Here is a 22,120-nt window from a genome sequence, read left to right on the forward strand (position 1 = left end):
GCGTGGAGCTGGTACCGGCGCTTGGCGGCGTGGAGCTGGTACTGGAGTAGGCTCCAGCCCTGTCGACACAGTTGTAGGCTCCAGCCCTGTTGTCGACGTTGGTGTGGGCTCCAGCCCCGTCGTCGACACTGGTGCTGGAGTAGGCTCCAGCTCTGGAGCTGGTACTGGAGTGGGCTCCAGCTTTGGAGCTGTTGCTGGAGTGAGATCCAGGCTAAAGTCTGTAACTGGTATGAGAACCAGTTCTGGGTCGGAGGCTGGTGTGAGAACCAGGTGGGAGTCTAGTGCTGGTTTGAGAACCAGGCTAGAGTTCAAAACTGGTGTGAGAACCAGACTAGAGTTCAAAACTGGTGTGAGAACCAGGCCCGAAAAAGCTGCTGGTGTGTGAACCAGGCGAGAGTCGAATTCTGGCGTGAAAACCAGGTTAGTGTCATGTGCTGGTGTGAGAACCAGACTGGGAGCAGGTGTCGGCTTCAGCCGAGGAGCAGGTGTCGGCTTCAGCCGAGGAGCAGGTGTCGGCTTCAGCCGAGGAGCAGGTGTCGGCTTCAGCCGAGGAGCAGGCACAGGGGTCTGCCGAGGAGAACTAGGGGACTGGCTGTGAGCAGGACTAGGACTATGATGAGTGATAAGACAAACACTAGGACTCGGGCAAGGACTTGAGAGAGGACCAGGACTTACAATCACACTAGTGCTTTGAGAAGGGCTTGGGCAACGACCAGGACTTACAGTCATACCAGGGCTTGGGCAAGAACTAGGACGAACGGTCAAACTAGGGCTTGGGCAAGGACTGGGACTAACAATCAAACTGGTGCTCGGGCAAGGACTAGGACAAAGACTAGGACTTACAGTAACACTGGGGCTCGGACAAGAACTTGGGTAAGGACTAGGGTTCGGACGGAACACAGGTGGAGGAGGTCTACAAGGCCGTTGAGACTTGGCCGGGGAAAAAACAGGTGGAGGAGGTCTACAAGGCCGTTGAGACTTGGCCGGGGGAAAAACAGGTGGAGGAGGTCTACAAGGCCGTTGAGACTTGGCCAGGGGAAAAACAGGTGGAGGGCTAGGAGGCTTAGTAGTTTTAAGAAGAGGTAGCGTCTGCCCTACCTCCGCAACACAGCTATAGGCCGTAGCCCCCCCCTCCAGACGGGAATCCCAGACCCGTTCCCTGTGGTCAGGGACTGACCATAAGGGAGGGTGGTGGGAGGTTTGGAGGCAGGCAGACCCCTCCCCTCTATATTGTCCAGAGTGTCCCTTTGAAAAGGGAGAAAAAACTTTGGACTTGGGCAGAGAATGAGGTTTAAACGGTGGGTTAGAAGAAAAACTAGGTGACTGAGGTTGACTAGAATAATAAGAAAAAATATCCTGATACTTTTGTATCTTATTATTAATGTTATTGTCATTTGAAAATGGCTGAGAAAACGAATCTTCCCCTAAAAATTCCTTGTTGATGACGTCATCATCGGAGGACGGGCCCGCGCCACCGGGGGGCGTCGACGAAATGACGTCATCTGCGCGGGACACAAGTTGGGAATTTGCCCAGTCGGTAAAACTGTTAGCAAAGTGTGTTATTGGGTCCCCAAACAATGGTGTAGGGGTCCTGTGTGCCGACTGTAGGCTGCTGTGTTCGTGAGGAGGGAGACATGGAGTGGGAAAGGCTCTGTCGCCCGACGAAGCCATACTTCGCGGCTTCCGCCGACGCGGACGAGCGCGAGCGCTGCGGGAGGGAAACTCACCGCTCCCGGAAGCATCGATCGGAACCAGTCTTCCCTCCAGGTCCCACATCATGCTTTCGTCTGGATTGCATCGGAGAGTCTCAGCCTCCATCGCTCGGAATACCCTCCATGTGCCTTCGTCGAAGGTCTCCTCGTGGTTGCCAGACGCGGAAAAACTCTTTAATGCTCGGATCCTACTGTGAGGACTCTTCTTCGGCATGGCAATGCCGGTGTGGTTTTCCCGTGGATGCGTCGAAGCAGAACACAGCAAAAGTAAGATATAAGGTATTTATTTAATAACAAAAGTCTATGAACAAAAATACTGGTGTAAAGAGAAAGAGTAAACAAAACATTTAGCATGAAAGCTAGACAATAAAGTGGCTTGGCGTGAGAGCTAGCGAGAAAATACATACGAATGATGAGAGTCGTCACTGATGCGCGTGGGCAAATTAGGATCCGAGAATGAGTGAACAGAAAAGGTGAGCTTAAATAGGAGGGTGATAATTATTAGCAGGTGTGCGGGGCGAGACAGAGAATGAAAAAACAAACACGTGAAGATCTGAGCAGCAGATCGCAACACTTTTCCTCTTTAGAAAAACTATTTGCATGTAATCACCTCTCATACAGACACCAAGTAGAGACAAATTCACGGATCTACTTTATAATGTTTTAGCAATACAGTACCAATTTTTAACCAAACTCACTGCTTAATCTCTCTGTCACGGTTGGCCAGTTGGGGTCTCATTTATTAACAGAATGTCTTACCTTCACTTCGAAAAGTTTGCTCCACACAGGCGTCACAAAGTACAAAATACCCTCCTTAGCACCAGGGAGCTGCATATTGTTAATGAGCAAGGCGAACAGGATGATGTATGGAAAGACAGCCGTGAAATACACCACCTGCGGGATGCATCAGGGATATGGTTTTGGTGATGGCAATTTAGGTTTGAACAAGTTTACACTAAATGAGATATTGTGAGATAAATATGTGTAGATTCTTTTAACGCCCTTGTCCTTTGTAGAATTAATATATATAAAATGGTAAACAGAACTATCAAGTAATACCACTTGTAGAATCACCACATATTTTGCTTGTTCTGACCTTGCCAGCTGATTTGACTCCTTTAAAAATGCATAAGTACACAATGACCCAGGCAAGACAGAGATAGCCGAAGAGTTCCCACTGAACACCACCGACATCTTCAATGCCATCAGTTTTCTCCAGAAGCCTGCGACTAAAAAATACAAATAATAAATTATTCATCAGCATATGCCATTAGAATATATCCCATTAGAACTTTTTTGTCATTCAAGATATCATCTTAAAGGGGAACTGCACTTTTTTGTGAATTTTGCCTTACATTCACAATCCCTATGTAAGACAAGAACACATACAGTATGTTTTTCTTTTTTTATGCATTCTAATTTGTAAAATATGGCAAGTACGAGGTGGTAACAATGCAGCTAATACTAGTAATATATTGGGTCCATAAAGTGCAAAAATAAAAATAAAAATAAACAATATGCCAACAATACCCTATTTACATATCGTGACCGAAATATTATTTATACATTGTTATTAGTGCTAACATAGTTATTGTAAGTGCTAACTAGTTTATGCAGCAACAGTATTGACATACTGAACTGCTGTTGCTGCATCGCCTCAAAGTTGGTGTAAATTATTTTGAGATAAAAAAATCAAACGTCACACTTGTATAGTAGAAGGTTGTTGCCATAAACCAAGAAGTTGGGCAACTTTAAAATTAAACTTAAATCCAGAGATGTGAAAAACAAAAAAAAGACGCTCTTTTTTTAATAAACTTTTGTTTTTTTACCTACAAGAGTATTATGATTAATTCTTCATCTAAACGGGAAGATATGAACATCCCATCAGTCGGCATCCCAGTGAGAACAGACATTGTACAGTAAGTGATGGCTTTACTATGTTCATAGTTTGTATTTGTTGTTCACCCTTTACCAATTATGCTTGGTGCTTCACTAAAGCTGGATCTGCTTATTACTTCCAAAACTTGTAGCTCATTCTCTGTATATTCAGGCTCAAAAATATAAGAGTTTGGATCATTTGTCCAAAAGTATTAGTTGTTTGCTTTCATGAAGTCTGCAATGAGTAGTAAGGCTGTGGTTGAAGAAAATTGCGAACGTTGTGATGTGTCTGTGCAATTATTACGCTGCTGTATGCTCAAAATGACCAAAATACGTAAACATTACCGTACGCGTTATTAGGAATGTGCCAGTTACTACATATACATATACTTACAGCATGTATATAAAACGTTGATGGAGGTTTTTGGTTGTTTTTTAGAGTGCTTTATAGGCGGAATAGCGCTAATCCCACTACCTCCAATGTTAGCTGACTTTTACTAGCGTTTATTTATGAGTTAAAATGCATAACAAAAGAAAAACGCCTTCTTGTATTACATATGGATAGTGAAAAAGTTCAGTTCCCCTTTCAGCAATCCATAAATTTAAAACGTAATAGTTGTTTTCAGGGCCCAAAACATCAACTGTACAAAAAAAAATCTGAGTGTACAATCCAAAGGACAAGCTTTTGTACACTAAAGGTACAATATTGCATTGTTTGATCAGAGGGCGTTAGATGGAGGGCTTGAGTTAATGTGAAATTATATACTGTATCTGCAATGCATAATGAGGCACATACTGTAGTGCAGTGGTTCTCAAATGGGGGTACGCGTACCCTTGGGGGTACTTGGATCTCACGTACCAAGGGGTACGTGAGATTTTTTAAAAATAGCAACAATTCAAAAAATCCTTTATAAATATATTTATTGAATAATACTTTAACAAAATATGAATGTAAGTTCATAAACTATGAAAAGAAAATCAACAATGAAATATTTAGTGTTGACAACTAGATTTTTTGTGGACATGTTCCATAAATATTGATGTTAAAGATTTCTTTTTTGTGAATAAATGTTTAGAATTAAGTTGATGAATCCAGATGGATCTTTATTACAATCCCCAAAGAGGGCACTTTAAGTTGATGATTACTTCTATGTGTAGAAATCTTCATTTATAATTGAATCAATTGTTTATTTTTCAACAAGTTTTTTGTTATTTTTATATCTTTTTTTCCAAATAGTTCAAGAAAGACCACTACAAATGAGCAATATTTTGCACTGTTATACGATTTAATAAATCAGAAACTGATGACATAGTGCTGTATTTTACTTTTTTATCTCTTTTTTTCAACCAAAAATGCTTTGCTCTTATTAGGGGGTACTTGAATTAAAAACATGTTCCCAGGGGGTACATCACTGAAAAAACGTTGAGAACCACTGCAGTAGTGGACAATGAACAAACACTGAAAATGCAAGGAAGTCATCTTACTCAAAGAACTGTTGGCTGGCTGACTGTAGATGAGAGGTGTTGCCCCGAAAACCACTGGAACAGGTCTCTAAAACATTCCAGCTGTTGTTGCAGGTCTTCCAAGGAGGCGTTGCTCCAAATGAGTTGACCAAATAAAAAAGGGCCCAACTCATGAGCACGTTGTAGTAGGTGCAAAAGACGTAGGAAATCACAACTGTGGCCAGGCCAACACCTGCGGCAAATTGTTGGTTGTTAAAATAGTGAGAGAATGTGAACACAGCACATAATTTTATGTATTGCACTAGAGGAAGTTTTAGATAACAGCTTACTGAAACATCTAATCTTGTGTATCATATTGCCCAATGAGGAGAACACTATAAGAAACTACAAAAAACAAGCAAAAATAGTTCAAAGATTCTTCAGGCTGAAGTAATGCCAAATTTGTCAGCAGATAAGTGTTATCTCTTTCAAAGGTATTTGTCTGCACACAGGAATAATGTACCTGTATTTGGAGAACCCATGATTAACGCAATACATTAAACAAGTAAAATGCTTTGAAAAAAAATGCCCAATGTTTTTACCCCTGCCACCTCTGGTGTCTGCAACAAAAGCAGTATACTACTGTATAACACTGTAGATATTGGACTTGTCCACCATAGCACCGAATTGAATCACTGTCATAGGAAAAGTAGATTTAAAAGCAGTCTGATATTGCTGAGTCACTTCTTTACATGTTTCGTAAGTGTATTACACCAATGTGTGTCACCACGCTCAAGTGGCAGCGGACTGATCGTTATAATTGCAACCAGTAGTTAATTAAGAGCTTGACTTGTTCTAATGCAAATGTAAAAAATTAATAATGCATGAATATTAATATTTGTTGATTAAACTGTTATAAATGTGTTTTCCTATTAAATACAATAGTTAAAAATTTGAAAGTAAAAATCTCTGAATTTGCATATTTCCTGATCAGACAGATTGCAGGAAGCTGATATGAGGCTGACACAATACACTTTCTAGTTTGCTCAATGCGTACACTACCATACAGTTTTTGTGCAAACCACTAAATAAATGCATTATAGAAACCAAACGAGGCAGTTTCATTTTGTCATGTTTCATAAACTAGTATTCCTGTCTGCTTTGGTGCATGAGCCAGTTGCTGGCTATTTCTGTTTTCCCACATATCGCCAAAATAACAAATACAGAAACATTTTTATGCAATGACTTTCTCCTCTGTTGAATGTACACCCTGTGTAATGAATCTTATTCAAGTGTAACAATATTATTCTTGCTAACCTTAATCAATATACAGAAAAATCATACTGAGAGGCGCTGCACACCATCTTTTCAAGCTTTTGATTGCGAAAATAAGACCACAAATGTTTTATCATGTTACATAAGTAAATAAATGTGACTAAGAAGTATTAAACAACATTTTATAAAAATGAATCACCTTTTTTTTCTAGGACCAGACATTGATGACAGCGTATGGTTTTTATTTATTTTTATAAACATTTTCAATGTGCCCCACCTGCATTGAACCTCGTCGCATGTCACTGCCGTATTATAGGGTTATAGATTTTAGAATTCCTATACTCGGATAGAAAATTACTCCATCAGTGATCATAACAGATTGTAAACTGCAAAGACTTTTATGTGGAATTCATTAAAAGAAAGTACATGAAAAAAAACTACCTGTTTTCTGGCCCTTGTTAATCACAGAGCATTAACCAGGATGAATTTGAGCGAAAAATCAAGTGATGGGCCATATGTTTTGATCGGGTAGATAACCTCTGTCTTTAAAGAGATAAGAAAACTATGGAGAAAAATCAGTTAGAACAAAAAAATTACAGCATTATAGGCAAAAAGAGTATGTTGGATTGTTGATGGCTGAAAGCTTGTTTGATTTCCAGAGTTAACTCATAACTACTGAAACAAGTTAATACATGCCCTTTCAATTCTAGTCATAGCGGCAAGAGCCTGCATGTAGTACATCTATTAATTTGTATCCATCACTTCATCTGTAACAACAAAATCCATAACACGGTATTGTTTTGTGTAATGTATAAAGGCGAACAACATCATTGATACTCCCTTAAGCCAAGCAAGTTCTCATCCATCAACATATAGTACAAGTACATGGATACAAGAAAATCTAATTATGTTTAACAACACAGACCAATTATGTACAGCTGTCATTAAATAAAACATATACTGCATATGTAAAAAAAAAAAAAGTGTTTTACACAATTTTTAAGTACAGTGAAACCTCCAAAGTAGAATGTCCCTGAGGTCAAAACATTTTAAACATTTTCGGCAAAAATATGCTTCAACTTTCGAGGTGTTAAGCATAGAAGACTATACACCAGATGTATCAATCCATCCATTTTCTGTTTATCCTGGTCAGGGTCAAGAGGAGCTATGGACAAAAGGCAAACTACATCCTGAACTCTTCATACCAGGGCACAGGTAATCAGATAATCCTTTAGACCGAGGGTCAGCAACCCGCAGCTATAGAGCAGCATCTTTAGCATCACCCTAGTGGCTCCCTGGAGCGTTTTGAAAAATGTATGAAAATGGAAAAAGATTAGGAAAAAAGTACATTTTTTGGATTAAAAGTGTTTGAACTTTATCGTCGATGTTCTCTACTAAATCCTTTCAGCAAAAATATGGTAATATCGCGAAATGATCAAGTATGACACAGAATGGACCTGCTATCCCCGTTTAAATAAGAAAATCTCATTTCAGTAGGCCTTTAAACTCGCGGGCCGCACCAACATTAAATTATCATATCAAAGCGCGGGCCGCATAATAATGTCTCGCGGGCACGCAATTGGCCCATGGGCCGCATGTTTGAGACCCCTGCTCCAACCACTAGGCCACTGAGTAGGATGCCTTTCCTTATTTGTCTCATGTTGTCCACCAAACTTTTTATGTTGTGCGTGAATGCACAAAGGGGAGCTTTGTTGATGTTATCGACTTATTATCGCCGTCAGTGTGTGAATGTGTGTGTGAATGGGCGAATGTGGAAATACTGTCAAAGCGATTTGGGCTCCTTAAAAAGGGGTAGAAAAGCGTTATACAAGTACAACCCATTTACCATTTGTTGGGAGTGTGAATCAGGCATATTTGGTCAATGCATGACTGCAAGCTAATCAATGCTAACATGCTATTTAGGCTAGCTGTATGTGCATATTGCATTATTACGCCACATTTGTAGGTATATTTGAGCTCATTTAATTTCTTTCACTTGTGTCCTCTGTGTATTTAATTTATATTTGCATGTCTCATGACATATTATCTGTATGTAATATTGGCTTCTGTTTGTGTGCCATGTTGTTATAGACCACAACTCACATTACCCAACTGGCAAAGAAGACAACCTGCTGTTTCCTATAACTTGGACGGACACATCTATATCTTTGGCCATTCTAAGCCAGTCATTTCCAGGAGTTACTGTGTCTCACCCTCTGAGAAGCCTCTGTTTTAATAATGTTTTCCAATGTTGTAAAAATGTGTAGAATAAATATTTACATTTTCAAATTTCAAGATTTGCATCAGCCTGCGACACATAGTCATTTTGATAGTAGGCTAATATAGACACATCATGTGTTGCCTTCATTATAACACTTATATAAGGCTTTTAACTTTTTGCGGCTCCAGACAGATTTTATTTGGACTTTTTGGCCAATGTGGTTCTTTCAACATTTTGGTTTGCCGACCCCTGATTTGAAGACACATTCACATCATCGGGCGAAAGGCGGAGTACACCCTTCCACCAAAAATATTTTTCTTAGTGGAATATTTGATGTGAAGTAATCGGAAACTTGGATAGGTCAATAATTCATTATAACATTGATTTTGATTCAATATTATGTTTTGAGCAATGAAAGTTTGAAAGAAAAAAAACAGCTTTGTTTTATTAGTCAACATTGCAACTTTTACAATGAATTGATTAACGTGGACCCCGACTTAAACAAGTTGAAAAACGTATTCGGGTGTTACTATTTAGTGGTCAATTGTACAGAATATGTACTGAACTGTGCAATCTACTAATAAAAGTATAAATCAATCAATTCTAAATTACATTTAACCTTTAAGCTTTTTTATTTCACTTTTGTTTATGTTTTTGTTTATTTTAATAGTATTTTTAGAATGTGCCGTGGGCCTTTAAATATTAGCTGTGGGCTGCAAATGGCCTCCGGGGCACACTTTTGACACCCCTGCTATAATTAATAAAAAATAAAATGTGATAAATCTATGGGTAAAAAGCAGAGCCTGGCGACGCATGCGCATTTATCATAACTCCCTCGCTCTCTCTGTCTCAGACCCTCCCTCCCGAATGTTGCTGCGTGCAGCACTTTTATTTTAGTTTTTAACCCCTTCTTAACCCTGAACGTACATATAAAATACACGCAACCCTAACTTAAAATGCCGGACATTTGAGGCATTTAAGAAACTCCACCTGGACAGCTCCGCAAAGAGGACATATCCTGTGAAAAGAGGATGTGTGGTCCGTCTATCATAGCCCAGTCGTTGCTAGCATGACGTGTGTTTTTGTTTTTTTGATTGATTGAAACTTTTATTAGCAGATTGCACAGTACAGTACATATTCCGTACAATTGACCACTAAATGGTAACACCCGAATAAGTTTTTCAACTTGTTTAAGTCAGGGTCCACGTAAATCAATTCATGGTGCCTCAGTGTGCATTGTTTACACATCCTGCGGTGCATTACTTAATATGTCCGTGTCATTCGGTACACCTCCGAACCGAATCGAAACCCCCGTAGTGAAACTTTTCAAAACAAATACACATACCGTTACACCCCTAGGAGATAGACCATCAAGTATCAGAAAATTTAGAAGGTCTATGTACGTGAACTTTGGCTGCTAGAGAAATGTCCTATTTTAGCAGAAAGAGCACAGCCTGGTTGACACTTGACAGTTTATAAAAAATCAGATCTAACGCACAGTTACTGTGTGACTCAGAGTTCATGACCTGATTTTGCAGATAGACCAAATTCAAACAGAAAAGAACATCACCTTCACAAAGGGTTGGATTGAATAAGTTGTAAATAAACTACTGAGTTAACATACAACATCATAATCTGATAATTAATGATAAACCTTGTTGGAAGATGACAGCGATGGATTCGGATTACAGGATAAGAAAACAGATGGATGGATTTTTACATTGAAAAACAACAAAAATGCCGTAAACAACAATGAGCGAAAAACTATACAACTGGAACCTCATTCAATCGATCGCAACTGGACTGTTTGGTTTGTCTTAGAAGACGTTTCGCCTCTCATCTGAGTAGACTTCATCAGTTCGTGCTAATAGACTTTTAATAGACTAGTCAAGTCAAAGTACAGAGCAGCACAAACACCACTGATTTGTAGAGCACACTCAAGGCCTGAAGGGGCAACAGTGAGAGCTGAGGGCTGAACATCTCCACCTGCTTCCAACAGATTGGTTTGATTGGACTCACCTGTTCACTTGCTCAGAGCACATGCTCAAAATAGTTTGAGCTTCAGTCAGTTACCCCTTTTTGACATGGTGCTAAGAGGAAGGAAGACATCTCCTGTGTGGACTCAGAAGACACAACTGGTGAGGAAACCAAGGGAAAGAAGGGCTTGTTTGTACTGAGGAGAATGTTTAAAGAAGATCATTTCACTGGGGAGAATGTTTCAAGAAGCTAATTTCACTGATGTTTACAAAATGGTTTAAGTTGACTGAAAGTGAATTTAAAAAGTTATCAGTGATGTTTAAGTTTATTCTTATAATTAGGATGGATTGTTTTTAATTTCATTCATATTATTGGGAATTTTTAAGTTTATTCTTAAACCTAGGCCCTATCAAATTAATAAATTTTGGTTGGATTGATTTAAAGGAAAGCAAAGCATGTATTATGATGTATATTTATGAAACAGTTTTTTTTCTGTTTGGTTAAGGTTATTAACCTATCCATTAATTTACACCGACTAATCGACTATTCATTCTGTTCATCCATTCATATACACAGACTATTCGACGATTCATTCTGTTCATCCATTCATTTACACCAATAACCCACTTTATTTTATTGCTTCAAAGCAAACATGAATAAATCACAAGGAAAGAGGATTGAGTTGTCTTTGTGTCCTTAAGTCAAAGAAAGTTTGGGCACGGCTGTGGAAAAAAAACTGAGGAACTTGTCAGTCAGATCTAGTCTAGCGGCTGGTGCCAATACCTCAGTAAGCTTCATCAGTTAATGCTCATAAACTGGACAAAAATGTAACTATAAATTCGACTTCTCCTCCCTGTTCACCCGTATTTTAACCAAGGATGCAGTAGACGGTGAGGCAACATCTACTAGGAACTAGTAGATGTTGCATCACCTAGTAACTAGGTGATCACACCTTACTGGATAGATTCACACTAAACCCAGAAAAGATTTGCCTTTTGCTGCAACTTTTCCTTAATATTACATACTTTCACTACAGGGCGAAATCATCCTTGGCCAGGTACACCCTCCTGGTTTTGTAATATAAATATTTGGGCTTTTAGCACCAGCCACTGGACTACAGTTGGCCAATCTAAGACTAGATCTGACCAGGTTAAGTCTGAGCATGAACTGATGATGCCTACTCAGATGAAACGTCTTCTAAGACAAACCAAACAGTCCATTTGCGATCGATTGAATGCCCTGAGATTGCAATTCCCTTGATGTATGAGAACCTGCATAAACATATACAACTGGAAAGATCATGTAAAATTCATCAAATGCTCAGGCATGTTTAATGATCTGATGTGTAACTCACCTTTTAATAGTGGACAGACTTTGGCTAGAGCGTGCACTGGACCTAGATGAGTAAACTGTCCAATGGCAAACTCCATGAGAAGCAGGGGGATGCCACACAAAATCAACATGATGAGATAGGGGATCAAAAATGCCCCTGGAGCAGAAGTTAAGGAGAGAACAATTAGTGGAGAATACTTGAGAAACACAATGTCACAAAACAGTGCCTAAAGTCTAAACTGAATCTGTTTACAATCTGGTGTTAAGCCAAATATATGTTTCTATTGCTCAGAAAGGAAAGGACGCAAAGTATAAGACGGGTGTTTATTTTTGCACTAATCAATGTTATGACCTCCTCGCCCTTATAAGTGGTCTCTGTGTTTTTATTGTTCTGATTACTACTCTTAAAATCAAATTGCACTGTAGTGTGTAATTAAAAAAAATAATAAAATTACATTCAAATGTGTTTTTACGGATGTGCCGAATGATCAGCCACCCACTGATAAGTATCAAACGATAGTCATACAACCGGCCGAGCTGGGCACCCCCCAAAACCCCCTTAAACCCGCCTTTCCGGTTGGAGTACTAATCAGGCATATTTTGGAGGTCATTAATCCCCTTCAACTCTTTCCGGTTCAAGGGGAATTAATTCACTGCTCTTTCACATTGGAAAACAAAATTATTAAATGTTATTCTATTGTTATCTTTTATGTTGCACGATTGCGCCAGGCAATAAAAACGTTTATGATTCTGAAAATGGGTAGACTATCTAGACTAGTTGACTCTCTATTTTAAACTAATTGAAAAAAAATATTCGAAACATTATGAAAGCCATTTTTTTAGATTTTCCATACAAGTGTTTTCTTGCAAAAGCGGCAGTGTGCGTCATCTCAAGTGTTAAGTGAGTAAGAACAACCAGAACATCGGCAGGATTAATAAAGTACTTTTGATTTTGATTCTAATAGCCGAGGAAAGCATAAAAATATATTGTCTGGGAAAGGGACAGTCAGCCTCTCTGCCAAAGCTAAATAGTTAATGTTTGCGTTTATTTTTCGCGGCTGTCAGAATTCAGTAAACAGATAAAAACATCTACAGTGTTAATACTGCATCAGCACTAAATTTTGAAAAACAGAAGAGCGCAGACAGAGTGTTAGTCCAAACAGAAAGAAGGCAATGATGGCTTGCAAACATCAAACAGAATTCGGATGTAAAAATGTTGATAACATTCAAATTTGCTCAGCTCATTTTTTATTTGGAATGTATGAATACATTTTAACCTTTTTTGTGACTTTTTGTTTTTTAAATATTGCTAAAAAACGGAGTAGTTTTTTAGGCATGACAGATGACATTTGCAAATCTTCCTTGCTTTGCTCACTCAACCATAAACTGAGTGTAAACACTAAACCGACAATCGTTTTAGCTTTTAATTTCCGTTGCTGTATAAACTCTGAGAAAATATTAGGCATGAAGATCTGACCCAAAATTATAGGAATAAATAATATAAATACATTAAGAATTGTTTTTTTTTTCATAGTTTAACTGCTGTGAGTACACAACTACCACAGAGAAATTAGCGTGTGCTTACTGTATGTAATATGATTTCTCTAATAAACATCTCCTTCAGCAATTGGCCACACTTTACCCACGTAACAATCCTTTAGGGGTTTAGGTTGATTTAAAAGTAAACTTCCATCATACGTGTGCAGTGTGTGTTTAATTATACATTAATTTGTATTTACATTTTTTTTATGGTATTTATATATTTTATTTGTAGATTCTGCAATTTGGCGCCCCCTCCAGCAGATTCGACCAAGGCAGTTGCCTTTCTCGCCTGAAACTGGCCCTGCCCATGACATTATAGCCTTCAATACCATACGAGACACCAAAGATACTATGCATAGTACATCGCGTGCAAAGCATACTGTATCTCTCTACGGTAGATAACCCTTACTTAATGTATGATCTTTGGCCTTTGCTAGCCAAATCTCCAGTAATGTCCAGAATTTAGACATTAATAAGGAAACGCTGTGGACCCAAGTTTTCCATTTATCTGATCCGAAATGTGCTGACAGCATAACAGTGACAATGAATTATATTAACGATACTAATGGTGATTTCAATTGAAAGAAACTGATGTGAGACACTGTCTGTGTGGCTGCTGCGGACAACATTTATGTAACTCTGCATTTGCCATGTCAGTCAGGTGATTATTCTTTTCACATAGGTGAAGAAATGTATTTGTGGACAATGGCTGGTAGCCGCCGTCGTGTTAGATTTTGTTCCTGCAACAAAAAGTGCTTCCACTGCTGCACGAGCGCGCTTAGATTCAGAAAGATGGAGCTAAACACAGCTATCAACCTGTTATCAGCATTGCTCTTAAAGGGGAACAGCACTTTTTTGTAAAATTGCCAATAACTCACAATCCCGATGTGAGAAAAGAACACATACTGTATGCCTTTTCATTTTCTTTGTGTATTCTAATTTGTCATATAAGGGTCGTAGGAGACAGCAAACAGGAATCTGACCTATATTGCCTATAAAGCCTTCCAAAAAAAATTCCATGAACATCCAACATTTTATGTACATGCTGTAAGTATATATGTAATGGACTAAAATACACAAACATATCAACATGTAATATTTACAGTATTTTGATCCTTTTAAGCATACGGTAAGGCATGGATTTAACAGAACGCATTACAATTTTTGCAATTTCCTTCAACAACACAATCTACTAATCATGGCATACTTCATTAAGAGCCAACAACTACTTTGGGGCAAATTATGATCCATAACCTTATAGTTTTTAACGTGGATACACTGAGGATGAACTAATCATTTTAGACGCTGAGTGATAAGCAGATCCAAACACTAGGCATCATGTAGCACTAGTGCTGAACAAGAAATATAAACTACAAACATAAGACAATTGACTGACTGTTTAATGGCTGCTCTCGAGACTTGTGTTTTCAATTTAGCTGAGGAATTCAGCATAATCCCCACTGACGTAAAAAAATAAAAATTAAAAAGTGACGCAAATGAGCATCTTTTTGTGTCGATCTTTATGATGTCTGTGGGGGTAAATGGAATTTCAAAGTTGAACAACTTCTCGGTTTGTGACCAAAACTTTCAACTAAACTGTAAAAGTGAGATGCATGGTTTATGATCTAGCATGAACTTTTACCAACTCTGAGGCGATCCAGCAGTGTTAGAGCCATATACTCTTTCTCCCTGTCAAGTTCATGACATCATTAAGGGGTTGGCTCAAGGCCAAATGCCAATCTACTTGGGGAGTGACTGGGATCTTGCTCAGGTGTTGCTGAGTGGAGGCGCAACAGTTTTTGATTGTGCCAGGCTATTTGTGTGCTCCAGTTTATTTTCTGTTTTGTTACAAAGTGAGTTTTATTTACGTGAGTGTATGTTAATAAATATTTTTGTTAAACATGGAAATAATTCTGGACATCAATTATCAGCCGGCTGCTCACGTCTGAACTAGCTTCATTTATATCCGGAAACCTGTAGCAGTAATAGTTTAGGACTTTACCGCTACATTTAGTATATCAATAAAATATAAGATAGTTACCGCTCTGTGATAGAGACACCACTAGAAAGTCTGTCTGTGTTACTTCTTATAATAATGTTACTAATACTTTGTTAATATGCAGGTCACGACAAGTAAACTGAGTATGTTTGGCGTGTTTTTTAATGTTTTTTAGAAGACCTTATGAGCAGGAGAATTATCCCAATTAGCTGCATTGTTGGCCATGTAGTACAAGCAGAATATAACAATTTAGAATGTATTAAAAAAAGAAACACGTACTTTGTTTTTGTCTCACATAGAGATTGTGAATTATAAGAACAATTACCCAAAAAAGTGCAGTTCCCTTTTAAGGTTGTCAGGGAGTGCGGTTTACCATCATGCACATGGCCCAGCCACAACAGCTGGCTTCCATTACATTTGGTAATATAAAAGGGGACAGTTCTACTTTTACAAAAACATGATTTTGCTAGTCTGTAATTTGTGTTCCTTAAGTTAATAATAATCATATTGTGCTGATTTACCCATGATTTGGCCTGGTGATGAGCGGTACCTGATTTGCTCCAAACATGACACCTGGCATTAATGCCAAAGAGTTAAATCTTTGTCAGAGTGACCATCTGGGTTTTTGTCACCTCCCTGACTAGACTTGGATGAATGCAGCAATGTACAGACATCTTGGATGAAAACCAACGCTTCCCTTCTAAAATGATGGATCTTGAGAGATGCTGTAAAGAGGAATTGGCGAAACTGTCCAAAGATAGGTGTGCCAAGCTTGTAGCATTGTATTCAAAAAGGCTGCAATTACTGCCAAAGCTGAAGCAACAAAGTATTGAGCGAAGGTTGTAAATATTTATATTTTTGGAATAAAGCACTAACATAACAAAATGTGGAAAAAGTGAAGCGCTTTGAATACTTTCCGGATACACTGTATGTGTATTCATTTAAACCGCAAGATATGAACATCCTATCAGTTGTCATCTTATTGAGAGCCGACAATATACAGTAAGGGTGTTTTATTATGTATATTGTCTCTCATGAAGTTTCCATGAGAATAATCAGTGTTGTTGAAGGAAATAGTGAACGTTGTGAGACATCTATGAAATGAATGCGGTGCCGTCTACTTAAAATTAGCAAAAAACGGAAATATCACATATTATAATTGGGCCTGTTACTATGTTGCATATATACTTGTGTATATAAAACATTGATGGAGGTATTTGGATGTTTGTCGAGCGCTGCCTAGGCAGAATAGAGCTACTCCCATTGACTCCATTAACTGAAAGCAATAAAACAAACATATGAGTTTCGGTCTTACTTAGGGAATTGTGAATGATAAATGATAAAATCCAAAAAATGTGCACTTCTCTAATAAACTGTGTGATTAATCTGCACATGTAATTGATTATTTTTTAAATTAATTAACTTTAAGTTAATCAAATGGGTTAGACTTAGACCAGGCCTGGGCAATTATTTTGACTCGGGGGGCACATTTAGAGAAAAAAATGTCTGGATGCCGGTATATCTATTTTTATGAACCCTAATACACAACCTCACAATACATGTCTGATTGAATGCTAAAAACGTTGACAGATCGCCTTAAAAAACATAATGGAATTTTACATTTTTCTATGAAGGATAAAACACTGAATATTGACAAAATATGAACGTCACGCCCCCTTTCGATTGACACATTTTATAATCAAGTAAAACGCAACAAACAGTGAAATATGAACGTGAAGGGTACTAAATAAACCCACCTACAATCTCATACATCTGATACATCACTAAGCTTTAGAATTTTCTTGTGAAAATCTCCTTCCGCGTCTGTGGAAACGTTCCCCACCCACACTGCTTGGTGCCTCGTCTGAGCTGCTGTGACTTACATTACCATAGTAACTAATTAGATGACCGTAGTAACTAATTAGATGACCATAATAACTAATTAGATGACCATAGTAACTAATTTGGTTACCATAGTAACCAGTATATCGTCCATAGGCGCAGATTCCAACCATTGAAATACTTTGTTCAAGTTAGATTGTTGGTTCAAGACTTACGGTCGTTAGAAAACATCACTGCACATCATAAATGGCAGCGACACTTTCCATCTTAAAGATCCAAAAAAAATATTTGGGAATGTCCGGCGGGCCAGATTGAAAAGCTCAATGGGCCGCATGTGGCACCTGGGCCTTAATTTGCCTAGCTCTGATTTAGACAAACTTGAATGATCCACGAGGGAAATTGTTCCACACAGTAGCAGTTACAAAGGGTGGAAAGTGTAAGAATGGAAAGGAAAATGCAGGTATAGAGTAGACTAGGGTTGTCCCGATCCAATATTTGGATCGGATCGGCCGCCGATATTTGCCAAAAAATGTGTATCGGCTAGGCATGGGAGAATGCCGATCCAGATCCAGTTTAAAAAAAAAAAAAAAAAAAAAAAAAAAATCTGCTCCGAGTTTTCCAACACACCAATTTAAATAATGCATTCCACTGTGCTGTTGCTCCCTATGCTCCGTTCAGCATTTTCCAGCACACCTTCAACACATCCGCAGGTCTGTGTTCTAACCGTTAAGACGGCCATGTGAATTAAAAATTACGGTAAAAATGTCAGCTGTGTGGGATTATTTTACCCTACAAAAACGAAAATGATGAAGAGGTGGAGTGCAAAACATGCTACAATAAAGTCAAGCGTGGTGGTAAAGTTGTAAGACATTTTAATGACTCTTGAGAGTGAGAGGCTTTTTAGCACTCATCATTGATGAACACAGTAGCAGGCTGACACATGAGCATCTTGAAGTGCTTGTCTTTGTTAGAAAGAATCCACCCATTATGCTTGGACTTCAATTGTTTGCCGCCCCCCCCCCCCCCCCCCCATATTGTGTTTATCTTTGAATACCAACCATTGTGTATTCAAACTCACCTAATTCAGCTGGCTAGGTGTTATCAAGAGTATAAAAACCCTTTTCAACATGAATATGACAACTAAGTAGGCTAAATAACTTTGAACTTTAATACATGCTCGGATAGGCCAGTATCGGCCAGTATCTGTTTTGGATCGGAAGTGCAAAAACAATATCGGTATCGGATCGGAAGTGCAAAAACCTGGATCGGGACATCCCTAGAGTAGACTAAAAATGTACTGTAGTAGCAATATAAAATATGTAATATTTACATATTATATATACATTATATGATATATACTGATATATTTGTGTGTTATATTATGTGTGTAATGTGTTAAAATTTGCCAGCCAGCTCAAATTTTTAGTTTGAAAAATAAAGGCCTACTGAAACCAACTACTACCCACCACGCAGTCTGATAGTTTATACATCAATGATGAAATATTAGCATTGCAACACATGCCAATACAACCTTTTTAGTTGACTAAATTACAATTTTAAATTTCCCGGGAGTTTCGTCTTAAACGTCGCGTAATGATGTGTACGCAAGACGTCACACGTTTTTAGGAAGTATGAGCGCTACGCACACACACAGCTAAAAGTCGTCTGCTTTAACGGCATAATTACACAGTATTTTGGATATCTATGTTGCTGAATCTTTTGCAATTTCTTCAATTAATATTGGAGAAGTCACAGTAGAAAGATGGAGTTGGGAAGCTTTAGCCTTTAGCCACACAAACACATGGTGATTCCTTGTTTAAAATTCCCGGAGCTGAAACTTTCCTATGGATCTGAGCGCGGTCAAGAGAACATGGATCCCAACCGAATGTCAACCAGCAGGTTTCGGTGAGAAAATTGTGGTTAAAAAGTCAGTTCTTACCAGAGAAAAACTGAGCTTGTGCCGTCGACTCCCCTGAGACACTGCGCGTCAAGACACCCGTGGAGACACCCTTCCGATTATCAGGTACTATTTAACTCACTAAAACACTAGCAACACAATAGGAAGATAAGGGATTTCCCATAATTATCCTAGTAAATGTGTTTTAAAAACATAAATCTGTCCCAATGCAATTGCGTTTTTTTTTTTTTTTTTCTAGTCCGTCGCTATCAATATCCTCAAACACAAATCTTTCATCCTCGCTCAAATTAATGGGGAAATTGACGTTTTCTCGGTCTGAATAGCAATTTTTGTTGGAGGCTCCCATTAACAACAATGTGAATATGTGATGAGCCCCCACACTTGCGACGTCATCGTCTGCAACTTCCGGTAGAGGCAGGGCTTTTCTCTTAACACCGACAGTTGCAAACTATATTGTGGATGTTCTCTACTAAATCCTTTCAGCAAAAATATGGCAATATCGCGAAATGATCAAGTATGACACATAGAATGGACCTGCTATCCCCGTTTAAATAAGAAAATCTCATTTCAGGGGGCTTCACGGTGGCAGAGGGGTTAGTGCGTCTGCCTCACAATACGAAGGTCCTGCAGTCCTGGGTTCAAATCCAGGCCCTGGATCTTTCTGTGTGGAGTTTGCATGTTCTCCCCGTGAATGCGTGGGTTCCCTCCGGGTACTCCGGCTTCCTCCCACTTCCAAAGACATGGACCTGGGGATAGGTTGATTGGCAATACTAAATTGGCCCTAGTGTGTGAATGTGAGTGTGAATGTTGTCTGTCTATCTGTGTTGGCCCTGCGATGAGGTGGCGACTTGTCCAGGGTGTACCCCGCCTTCCGCCCGATTGTAGCTGAGATAGGCGCCAGCGCCCCCCGCGACCCCGAAAGGGAAGAAGCGGTAGAAAATGGATGGATGGATGGATCTCATTTCAGTAGGCCTTTAAACTTTGAGCAAGTGGCAAACAGCCCATTTGGCCATTTCTTTGTTGTGTGGAAAATAGAAGATTGTTTGAATTAATTTTGGTGGTTGTTGTAACCGACTCAGTACTTTTGTACGCCCATTCACACTTACATACATTTTATCAAGTTTGCGCTTGCACACTTTTTTTTTTTTCAAATCAGTAATTAGTTTGTTTAATGTGTTAAATTTGCCAGCCAGCTGTAATTTTTAGTTTGAAAAATGAAACTTTGAGCAAGTGGCAAACAGCTCATTTAGCCATTTCTTTGTTGTGTGGAAAATAGAAGATTGTTTGAATGAATTTTGGTGGTTGTTGTAACCGACTCATTACGTTTGTACGCCCATTCACACTTACATACGTTTTATCAAGTTTGCGCATGCGCGCTTTTTTTTTCTTTCAAATCAGTATATAGTTTGTGTAATGTGTTAAATTTGCCAGCCAGCTCTAATTTTTAGTTTGAAAAATGAAACTTTGAGCAAGTGGCTAACATTTCTTTGTTGTGTGGTGAATAGAAGATTTGAATGAATTTTGGTGGTTGTAACCGACTCAGTACGTTTGTATGCCCATTCACACTTAACTTTCTGAAGTTTGCGCATGTGCGCTTTTTTTTTTAATCAGTAATTAAATACGATACCGTCGGTGACACTTTTTCCCCTACAGTCATAAATTTAATGCATAGTGATGTGTGTTATTAAAAACCCCTTTTTGTTGGTAAAAAAAGTTAAACTGCCTGTTACAGAACATGTCGATTATGTAAACTGCACGAGGATGTACGGTTGATTTATGGCTTCACCTCCTTCAGCTTCTACTTGATGTCAGATGAAAATGGTTAAGTCGCCAACGTTTACTTGCATGACTAGCACACAATCTTCAGGTATACAGTATAAGAAAACATGAGCAGGTATTCTGTACCTCCGCCGCTGTTGTAGCACAGGTAGGGGAACCTCCAGACATTACCGAGCCCAACCGCGTAGCCCACCGTGGCCAGGATAAACTCCATCTGCCCGCTCCATGTGGGTCTCGTCTCATGCGTCTCCTTGTGGGTCACTCGTTCATCCGAGGCTATCAAAGCGGCCTTTTTCTCGTCTTTAAAGGTCGAGTTAGCAGCCTCCATCACTGCTCGATGCCAATGAGTGACTCACTGTGGTCTACCGGACTGGGCTCCGACTGTCATGCATTCAGAAAAAAAACACTCAACATATCCGGTTACTCAAACGCCTGTTTGGTAATACCGCAAATTAATCTTACTCATAGTTATATAGTGCTGAGCTATAAATTATCAAAAACGCGTAACACATGAATTATCTAGGATTAGGAGGCGATGTATTTATTATTCATGTGAGTCGGGACTGACTAGGTTACTGTTGATCTGTGACTTTGCAGAATACACAGAACAATACAGCGTGTGTGTATATACAGTGTGTGACAAGTTTGTCATGCTAGTGAGTCCTGTTGATTCTTAATTTCAAAATAAAAGATGAGGTGGGGCACAAAGTAATAAGTACATTACATCATTTACGTTTATGTGCTTTTGTTCTGAAATTCTTACTTTTTTTACCGGAAGTGCATACTCCACCATTTCTGCTTTCACTTACCTCAGTATGGAAGTAACCAGAGACACACACACATACGTCAAATGGAGCAACCACTGTATAAGGAAGTATAAGAAACTTGACGTCACGTCCGCTTGCACGTTTTTTTGTATTCAACAATTGGACATGCATATACAATGAATCAATATTTTCCCTATATTTTAAATCAGGTCCAGCAATTTACATTGCAATATAAAATCTATCTAATTAAATATAATCTTAGAGAAAAATTTAATTTAAAACATCTGTACGCACGTACATCACTTAAAACCTTCAGTATAGCACAGGGGTAGGGAACCTGTGGCTCTTTTGATGACTGCATCTGGCTCTGATAAATCTTAGCTGACATTACTTAACAGGATAAGTAATTAATAATTCCGCTGGTAATCGCATTGT

At 38.8% G+C, this 22,120-nt stretch overlaps 1 protein-coding gene across 2 annotated transcripts in view; it reads right to left on the minus strand.

The window, feature by feature from the left end:
• Nucleotides 1-21,519, minus strand: part of si:ch211-225b11.1 (uncharacterized protein LOC561694 homolog) — a 58,635-nt gene extending 37,116 nt beyond the window's left edge. For both annotated transcript variants that reach the window (XR_009807545.1, XM_061906569.1), the window contains exons 1-5: nucleotides 21,045-21,519; nucleotides 11,861-11,995; nucleotides 5,076-5,286; nucleotides 2,809-2,941; nucleotides 2,472-2,606 (exon numbers count right to left, since the gene is read on the minus strand). Coding sequence is in view for 1 of the 2 variants with exons in the window: in XM_061906569.1 (XP_061762553.1) it covers nucleotides 2,472-2,606; nucleotides 2,809-2,941; nucleotides 5,076-5,286; nucleotides 11,861-11,995; nucleotides 21,045-21,246 (816 nt within the window). In the remaining variant the exon portion in view is untranslated. The remainder of the gene's footprint in view (nucleotides 1-2,471; nucleotides 2,607-2,808; nucleotides 2,942-5,075; nucleotides 5,287-11,860; nucleotides 11,996-21,044) is intronic.
• Between the last annotated feature and the right edge of the window lie 601 nt (nucleotides 21,520-22,120).

Source organism: Nerophis ophidion, linkage group LG07, assembly GCF_033978795.1.
Source record: "Nerophis ophidion isolate RoL-2023_Sa linkage group LG07, RoL_Noph_v1.0, whole genome shotgun sequence".
Classification (NCBI taxonomy): Eukaryota; Metazoa; Chordata; class Actinopteri; order Syngnathiformes; family Syngnathidae; genus Nerophis; species Nerophis ophidion.